Raw genomic sequence first — 9,859 nt, 5'->3', positions numbered from 1 at the left:
ATCCAAAGTCCAAAGATGCCTAAATTAATACCATATTCGTCACACGTAAATCACGCTTTAATTTAAAGACTTTTGGGGATAATCAAGAGTGACTCTCTCTCGGTACGAAATCCTAAAAACCATAAAGTTTTCTCTAAATTTAGTTGAAAGAAACTTCTTTTATTTTATTTTTTTTTTTTTTTTGAATAATTTAAATTGATAAAAGAAAAGACCTAATGACAATACATTCCTTATGAACAATGTCAAAGATAATGATTAATTAGAATTTCTTTCAGTCATATACTATCTATGACATCGATCTATTACACCCGTTTTAGTTAGAAACTTCTTTAATTTAGTTTATTAAATCAACATCTATTTTTAAAGTATGATTCTCATATGGATACGAGAATTAAAAATATGTATGAAAATCGCATGCTCTAAGGCAAAATATCCGTTAATTTAAAGGGTGTTTCTAAATAAAGCCACGGAACACGTCCGTGTGAAAAATACAGTGGTTCCAAGCGATTTTAAAGGCCGAATCACATGCATTAACTGCGTTTTAAAATTAGACTTACCCTTGGTAACTATATTTATAAAAAGCACATTTTGAAATCGTTATCTTTACAAACAGAACCCTTTAAAAAAAGATAGCGAGAATTATGCTCGAGTCTATCTCTCAGTCACGGCTCATGATTTTCAGGCTCAAACAGTCATGAGGATAAAGTTTTGTTTGTTGTCCCCACGACAAATGTCCCGTTAAGCGCCTTTGATTCCGTGAGCAGCATGACACACAGGACACAAACACATTATCTCAACGACCATTAACGAACCTCGCTCCCAACGTCCTGCTTTCTATAAATTGCAGTCCCTACCACGAGACATGTCAAGCTAGCCCACAAAATCTCTCTGGTGCTTTCTGTATTAAACTACCAGAATTAGAAGCGAAAAGATGGCAAGTACCACCGCACCTTCAATGAAGATTCAGATTCTGTGCTTGACACTTTGTTCCCTCTTCTTGTTATCCTCTGCCTTTACTTCTAAGGATTACTCTGAAGCTCTTGAGAAATCTATCCTCTTCTTTGAGGGGCAGCGGTCAGGAAAGTTGCCGTCAAACCAGAGGGCCTCGTGGAGGGGGAATTCTGGGCTGTCAGATGGCTCTTCTTATCATGTATGAAGCTCCATTGTGGTGTTTGTCATTGCTTATTTAGACCAACTGTAAACTAAATGGATGAAGCTGAACTTTTTTGCTTGCTTGTGGATTTCAGGTGGACCTTGTCGGGGGTTATTATGATGCTGGAGATAACGTCAAGTTTGGCTTGCCAATGGCCTTCACCACTACATTATTAGCATGGAGTGTCATTGAGTTTGGGAGCTCCATGCACGACCAGCTTCACAATGCCAAAGATGCCATCAAATGGAGCACTGATTATCTTTTGAAAGCAGCCACTGCAACCCCTGACACTTTATACGTACAAGTGAGCAAAAACAATATGCTCTAAGAACCAGCAAAAAATATGGCAGTATTTATATATATATATATATATATATATATATATATATATATATATATATATATGAATCCTTACATAATTACATTAGAGTTAATGCTCACTGTTGGATCCACGAAAAATCTACCATCCGCACGTTCGGATTGAGCCTTTTCCAAAACCTACAAAAAAAAGAAAAGGGGTCGCCAACAGGCCGCCGGTCTTTCGACCGTAGGCACTCTTATATTGGACACATATGTCCAAATCAATCTTTGATGTGCAGTAGGGGAAGGAAAATGGAGAGAGTTAGGTGAGAGAGGTCCTTCTCTGAGAAGGAACCCTCTTGAGTGTAGAGAATGAACATGTCTTACTTAGTGAGGAGGAGACCTTAATTAAGAGTAATGCCACACTCATTTTTTCATCTTAAGTGACTTTTAAAATTACTATTAGTTTTGACATATATCTTTATCGGATTTTAATCCAATAGTGATTTTAAAAACAACTTTAAGAATGAAAAAATGGGAGTGTGTGTTACTCCTTAATTATGTCTTTCTTAGGCGCCTCCCCGGAGCCTTGTAGCAGCTTGCTTTCCACTAGACCATAGGGCTTCTCTTGAGTCTAGTAACAGTAGGTCTTGTATTCGATTGGATCTCTGATCTTCTTGACTATGCTTGAGTTGGTCTAGGCCGGGCCTCTGGAAACCCATGTAGTCCCTGTGCGGGTTAGAGACCCCTTGGGCCTAGCTTGGGTCTCCTAAACTAGTGACCCAAAGGAACCCCAAGATAGGCCCAGGCGGGTTGAATCTAGACCCAACACTCATCAACACTATGGAATGGTGCAGAATCATATTGCTCGAGAGCTGATGGTTTGGTGCTGAATGGTGCAGGTGGCAGATCCAAACATGGACCATCGTTGCTGGGAGAGGCCTGAAGATATGGACACGCCTCGCAATGTATACAAGGTATCTGCTCAGAACCCGGGATCTGATGTGGCAGCAGAGACAGCTGCTGCACTGGCTGCGGCTTCAATAGTATTCAAAGACTCCGACCCTTCTTATTCCACCAAATTGCTTCATACAGCTATGAAAGTAAACATCCAGACCACTTGTGTTCTTGGTTTCCCTGTTCTCTGTTTCAGCAGCTAAATTAACAAGAAAGCTCATCACAATGGGCAGGTGTTTGATTTTGCAGACAGGCATAGAGGTTCTTACAGTGACTCTCTCAGTTCGGTTGTCTGCCCATTTTACTGCTCTTACTCAGGCTACAATGTAAGATAATGAATTTTAATTTCTTCTAGCTTTGTTTTTACTTAACAACAGTTCTTGACCCCAGAATTCTGTCAATTAGGATGAGCTTCTCTGGGGTGCATCATGGATTCATAGAGCCTCAGAAAATAGTTCATACTTGGCTTACATCCAGTCCAATGGCCACGTATTGGGAGCAGATGATGATGACTACTCCTTCAGTTGGGATGACAAGCGGGCTGGGACCAAAGTTCTACTTTCCAAGGTCCTATTCCAAATGTTAAATTACTACTTATCTCAAAAGTTTAAGCTGATAAGAATACATCATAACTATAACACTCCACTCACGCGTGGGCTCAAATTCTCCAATTTTGAGTCAATTGTTGCTACTCTAAATTATCTTAGTGGTCTCATGAGAATTACCGTACTTGGAACTTTTCCACAGGCTTTTCTAGAGAAAAACAATGAAGGATTTCAGATATACAAAGCACACTCAGACAACTACATATGTTCTCTAATTCCAGGAACATCTAGTCTCCAGGCTCAGTATACCCCTGGTACGTCAGCAATCTCCTTCCTTTCTTTTCCTCTGCTTGTATATTGCAATGCCAATGGTATAGGTGCAGCTCACATTCACAGTATGGCGGGCCTGTCATCATCTCAATAGAGATCACAAATTTCTTGTTTTCCAGTATATGGACGACAGTGACTCCCCCGTGCTGTGATTTGAGGCAAATTTTCACTCCAAAAAGATGGACCTTAATGGTAAATGCATGATTGCCTAACATTATAGTTTACAGGGGGACTTCTTTACAAAGGAAGTGCGAGCAACTTGCAGTATGTTACTTCCACAGCTTTCCTTCTCCTGGCATATGCAAACTATCTTAGCTCCAATGGCGGAGTTGCCACATGTGGTAGTTCAAAGGTGACAGCAGAAAATCTCATCACACAGGCAAAGAAGCAAGTTGACTACATTTTAGGAGATAATCCTGCAAAGATGTCTTACATGGTGGGCTTCGGGGAGAAGTACCCCCAGTACGTCCACCATAGAGGCTCCTCCGTACCATCCATACACGCACACCCTGCTCAAATTTCCTGCAACGATGGGTTTCAATACCTCAAATCCGGTTCCCCCAATCCAAATGTCCTTGTTGGAGCTATAGTTGGAGGCCCTGATAGCGGAGACAATTTCTCCGATGATCGGAATAACTACCAGCAATCTGAGCCGGCTACATATATAAATGCACCATTTGTTGGTGCTCTTGCTTTCCTCTTAGGCAATCCCACCACTAAGTAATAACACTCTTATTACCTATGGCTTGAGGATTAGTATCTGTACCATGTAAGTTTGAAATTTAGACCGAGTGGATTTGAAGAGAAATATATATATATATATATATATATGCTTCCCTGTAAAAGCAGAGGAGCTTTGAAAATGCTCTCATGTTGGCTTTCAAACTTACTTTGGTTTTGAGAAATTGAGATAATATCATCAATGAGAAGAAGCTTCTTGCTCTACAAGTACAATGTTATAAATAAAAGAAGGACATTCCTCTATCCATACTCAATCTAGCACCTGTGAAATTGCAACCTTTGCCATAACATGGGCTGCTTTATTAGCTTCCCTTCCAACATGTGGAATCGTCCGGTTGCTCAATCGCTTTAGCTTTATTTTGGTATCTTCTATCAGTTGGCCGAAACCAGACCAGCAAGGCTCCGTGCTCTTGTATCAATTGGCTTTCAAACTTAAAGCTGATAAGAAATTGTGAATTTAATTATTTATTTTACCAAAATGAAGGTTAAACTATAGAGACATATTTGAACTTAGAGACTTTTATTCTAATATCATATTAAATCACCAATTATTTCAAAAGTTTAAATTCATGGAAGGTGATAAATTTAATAAACTTTAATAACCACAATGCCAAAAAGCCGTAGGCATAGATGAAAGCATTAAATTAAATAGCTCATGAACATTGTATGATATCGAGCACTTTTAAGTTATTTGTGACCAAAATTTAATTAATAATCCTAAAAATTACATTTTTATTTTATAAATATTCCACAATGTTAATGTGACAGTCACAACTAACTTTTGTGTGTTTTTTTTTTTTTTAACAATAATTAATCCAAAAGTTAACATGGCAGTGCCAATCAACCTTTGGATTAGTCATTGTTAAAAAAAAAAACAAAAACAAAAATTAGTTGTGACAGTCACATTCGCATTGTAAAATTAAAATATGGTGAAGAGCATTAGTTAATTCCAATTGCAGCAATGAAGGGTACTCACAACAGTTTCTTTATAATATATTTCATTCCCCTAAATAAAGGGAAAATCTAAAAATTAAAAAAATTAAAAAAAAAAAAAAAAAAAAAAAAAAAAAAAAACCCTCAAAAAGTCATATGCAACGGCTTCTCTATTACTTCCCTAAACATTCGGTATGGATGTATGGTACCTGCTACCCAAGGCATTGAGTAGCATTTTAGTTTTCCTATAACTTCCTTATTCATTATTTAATAGAAATATTTCTCTCCTCAATCTCTCATCTTTTCGCCTTTAATTGAGAAATGTGTTAAAATTTTGTAAAAAATGTAAGGATAGGTAAGGAACTTGTATTTTGTAAATAAATAATATTTTAATAATACAAGGAAAGATAAAGGAAGTTATTGTGGAGTATATTAAGATATGAAAGTAAAAAATAGTTTTATTATCTAAATTTAAAGAAATCTAAGGGAAGTTATTGATAGTCTTTTTACTCAGAGCAGTTTTTCCTTTGATTCAACGGAGTTTAGTCAAGATCTGGGTCTACAACAAATTGTTTTGGAGGGTGATGCGAGTCAAATAGTAAACATTGCTAATTTTGCTATCGCCAAAAAAAGGATTCGGAGTCGATATGAGTCATATGAATAACTAGTGGAGGGTACCAGATATGTTCCAAAGCTGGGAGGTGTGTCATGCCAAAAAAGAGGCTAATTATGCTCTACGCATGAGTTGGCCAAAGCAGTTGTTAAACAAGTTTCGATTAAATTTGGATTGAGGAGATTCGTACTTGTATATGATATCATAAATTTAGAGCAAAAATCTCTATCTATTTGAAATCAAATGAAGTATGAAATTTTCTCAAAAACTATTTTAAGACCATTTTCAGGGCGTTATTCCGGCAATAAAATATCAATAGCTTCTTAAAAATACATATTCAAAAAATAAAATTATTTATATAAAAATATAGGCAAAAATATATTTTGAAAAAGATGGAGAAAAGAAAGAAGAGACAAGAAAGCCTACCTCGTCCTGCAGATGATGTTATGCTCTGAAACTGGGCTAATCCTCAAGAGGCTACAAATATTCTTTCATGCCTTAATAGATAAACTGCCCTATCTGGTTAAAAGGTTAACATGGCCAAATCTGCTATTTCTTTTAGCAACAATGGTAGTCCATTCAACAAAACAAAAAGAAAGCTTTTGAGGAGATAAAGGATAAAATTCTTAATAGAGTTTCTGGTTTGAAGGCAAGAACATTATCTCAGGCTGCTATAAGCCTATAACAATTCTGATTAGATCCATGGCTGCTTCTCTACTGCCAAAGACTCTATGCTCCTAAGTCGATTCGATTTTCAGAAAGTTTCTTTGGTGTTTTTGGAATTTTGGAAACAAGATATGATTCTAATTCTACTTTTTTTAAAAATAAATCATATTTTATATTTTATTCAACTTTTTCTAAAAAGTCAAACATCAAAATTCGCAAACAGAATAAGAATTCAATTTTAATTTCAAAAATTCAACATCCAAACGCACTAGGATTCAAAGAAATCAAATTTAGCCCCTCTTGCCTGGTCTAAAATCTGCAATTTTAAGTTTTGACACAAGAGTTAAAAGATGATAAATTAGATTTATTGTTGTTAATGTAGAAATAGAAGAGATTTGTAACGTTCAAACTATTTCTCTATAATCAAAGTAAAATATAATTAAAAGGTTTTAACGTGTGGACGTAGGCCATTGTTAAATATGAAGGAGCATCCACATGGGCACGCCCCTCAGCATTCAAGTCAAGCGATACAACGCTTGGCTATTGTAAAATATAACTGATTATTTTTAGTTATTGTTCCTATGGTATAACTGCTCCAAATCGTTGTCTATAAATAGTCTCTTGATAAATGGGTTAAGATAAGTTTTTAAGAAAAAGACAAACTTCAATTTTTTCTGTGCCTCTAGACCGTGGATATTGTGAATATTACTTCATTACTTTTTGGTAGTGTATTCCACAGCTAAGAAAAAGATAAACTGCCATTGTAATTGTTCTCGTGATTTATAAGTTGCTTTGTATTTGTTTTTTTTTTCTCTGAAAGATAGAAACTGTGTTTCTGCTATTTGTGGCCGTGCTAAATCGAGCCACGTTAATTTTGAGTCTTTCTTTCATGTTGTCATATCTTTCTTTATGAGATTATGCATTCTTACTCACTAAGCATTTGGGAGATCTTTGTCTTAGATCTATTATGAGTCAAAACAAGGCATCGCTTGGATAAAAAAAAATTTAGATGAGGAGCAACTGTTATGGGTTAAGGCTCTTAAGCAGAAATCCCTCAAAGACAAAAGCCTGTTAGAGGTCTCTATTAAGTATTAATCCTGTTGCTTCTTGACTTTGGAAAGGAAAAGTAAAAACACAATTCTCTTGTTAGCAAGAATTACTGCAATCTTTTCTTTGGAGACTTTCTAAATGGCCTATTAGTATAAAGACTTTTGAAAATTCATCTCTTGCTGTTTGGGTGAAAGTTATTCTTATCTTGCGTAGAAAGAAAAAGAAAGTAATAAAACTAATAGAGGTAGTTTTTTTTTTTTTTATATTGAATTGTATATAATTATATTACAATAAAGACATCTATAAAGAAATGAAACGTGTCACATTAGATAAAGTGGTGAGGTATGCAAGACCAAGTATATTAAGAAAATTATCTATCTTTCAAAAAAAAAAAATAATCTAATTATTAAGAATAAGATACAAGGTTAAGATTGACAAACACATTTATAATTTAAAATAAATACATGTAACTGAAGAAATAGAAATTACCAACTTTATATATACAAATTCGTGAGACATAATAACTTTAAAAAATAAAAATAAAAATTCCAGATATTCTAAATTTCCTGAGACCTTAATTTAATTTATTAAATTAAATTAATAAGTGTTTTTTTTTTTAATTTACATTTTTATTTAATTTTAATTTAATTTAATTTTGTGGAAAAAACATGTAAATAGTTTAATTTAATAAAAATAAAAATAGTTTGAGGAGGAAATCGAAGTCAAAGTCACCTCGAATATATCCTCAAGGATATATTGTTCCTCTCTCGAGCTCTCCGAAGACTTGTGTTCCTTAGTTCGGTGAAGCGTAATCGTCCGCTTACCGTTTATTTAATCCAGCCTCCACAACCACCAAATCCGACCGCAGATCTGAGAGATCTACGCAGTCCTCTCATGGCTCCCCCGACCCGCTCCGTTTTCCTATCTCTCTTGCTGTTCCTCTCCATGTCTATTTCTCTGGCGGAGATCCGGTTCACGAGCGTCCGATCCGACGGCCGGCCCATAATCCCCTTCGACGAGTTCGGGTTCACGCACAGGGGCCGCCTGGAGCTCAACTTGTCCAGGATCTCGCTCTCCAGCCCGAACCTCGACCTCAACCAGGTCGGGTTCTTCCTATGCACCGGGGAGTCCTGGATGCACGTGGTCCAGCAGATCGAGGACGGCGAGGTAAAGTGCGCCCTCCTCTCCGACCTCGTCAAGCCGGTGTACACCTTCGACAAGCTAAAAGCTGACAAGGACGTTAACACCGTTTTCACTGAAACCGACGCCGATCAGTACACGCTCGTGTTCGCGAACTGTTTCAGCAACGAGCTTACGGTCTCGATGGATGTGAGGTCGGCGATGTACAATTTCGACGGGAAGAGTCGCCGGGACTATCTCTCCGCCGGGAAGACCGTGCTCCCTAGGGTTTACTTCCTCTTCTCGCTGGTCTACTTCAGCCTCGCTGGTATCTGGATCTCCGTGCTCTACAAGAAGCGATTGACCGTGTTCGGAATCCACTTCTTCATGCTGGCCGTGCTCATTCTCAAGGCTCTGAACCTCGTCTGCGAGGCCGAGGACAAGTCGTACATCAAGCGCACCGGAAGCGCGCACGGCTGGGACGTGTTGTTCTACATCTTCAGCTTCTTGAAAGGAATCACGCTGTTCACGCTGATCGTGTTGATCGGCACCGGATGGTCTTTCCTGAAACCCTACCTTCAGGACAAGGAGAAGAAGGTGTTGATGATTGTAATCCCGTTACAGGTGATCGCTAACATCGCTCAGGTCGTGATTGACGAGAGCGGTCCGTTCGCGCAGGGCTGGAGGATGTGGAAGCAGGTGTTCCTGCTCGTCGACGTGATCTGCTGCTGCGCCGTTCTGTTCCCAATCGTGTGGTCGATCAAGAACCTCCGCGAGGCCGCCAGGACCGACGGCAAGGCCGCGGTGAATCTGATGAAGTTAACTCTGTTTAGGCAGTACTACATTGTGGTGATTTGCTACATTTACTTCACGCGTGTGGTGGTGTACGCGTTGGAGACAATCACTTCGTATCGGTATCTTTGGACCAGCATGGTGGCTGCGGAGTTGGCGACGCTGGCGTTTTATGTGTTTACAGGTTATAAATTCAAGCCCGAGGCGCATAATCCGTATTTCGTGATCGATGACGAGGAGGAGGAGGCAGCGGCGGAGGCACTGAAGCTCGAGGACGAGTTCGAATTGTGAGGGAGGTGACGAAGGAAGAGTGACCTTTGGAGCTGTTGCAGTGATTGAGGTAGAAAATTCATACTTTTACAAATGGGTCTTGTTAAATTTGAGTATTATAGGCATTATGTAGGTAGAATTTGCGCTATGTTATATTTGTTGTGCTGATTGATCTGCTGCGCCTGTTACTAGGATGGTTTCATAGACCTCTTATGTATGTCTGTGAATTGGATAGTAATTGTAAGTATTGATACCAGATCCTTTGCATTTCAATTTTTGGGGAAAATGGTTGTGTCTTATATTAAGTTCTTCAACTGCGCATATGAAATGTTGTAATCGTTTTTCAACTAATTAGTTGATGCGAATTGAATAAATGAAACATTTCATAAA

General features: G+C 38.0%; 2 protein-coding genes across 2 annotated transcripts; both read left to right on the top strand.

Moving 5' to 3' along the window:
• The first annotated feature begins 859 nt into the window (after positions 1-859).
• Positions 860-4,273, top strand: LOC133854882 (endoglucanase CX-like). Its single transcript, XM_062291147.1, has 7 exons — positions 860-1,150; positions 1,248-1,457; positions 2,356-2,556; positions 2,644-2,736; positions 2,816-2,977; positions 3,158-3,269; positions 3,513-4,273. Exons 1-7 carry the CDS (start codon positions 932-934, stop codon positions 4,007-4,009), a joined length of 1,494 nt encoding a protein of 497 aa, XP_062147131.1. The 5' UTR covers positions 860-931; the 3' UTR covers positions 4,010-4,273.
• Positions 4,274-8,028: 3,755 nt separating this feature from the next.
• Positions 8,029-9,859, top strand: LOC133854153 (protein CANDIDATE G-PROTEIN COUPLED RECEPTOR 7-like). Its single transcript, XM_062290212.1, has one exon. The coding sequence runs from the start codon at positions 8,183-8,185 to the stop codon at positions 9,488-9,490; it is 1,308 nt and encodes a 435-aa protein (XP_062146196.1). The 5' UTR covers positions 8,029-8,182; the 3' UTR covers positions 9,491-9,859.

Source organism: Alnus glutinosa, chromosome 13 (genome assembly GCF_958979055.1).
Source record: "Alnus glutinosa chromosome 13, dhAlnGlut1.1, whole genome shotgun sequence".
NCBI classification, from domain to species: domain Eukaryota; kingdom Viridiplantae; phylum Streptophyta; class Magnoliopsida; order Fagales; family Betulaceae; genus Alnus; species Alnus glutinosa.
This window is presented reverse-complemented; position numbering and strand designations above follow the sequence as displayed.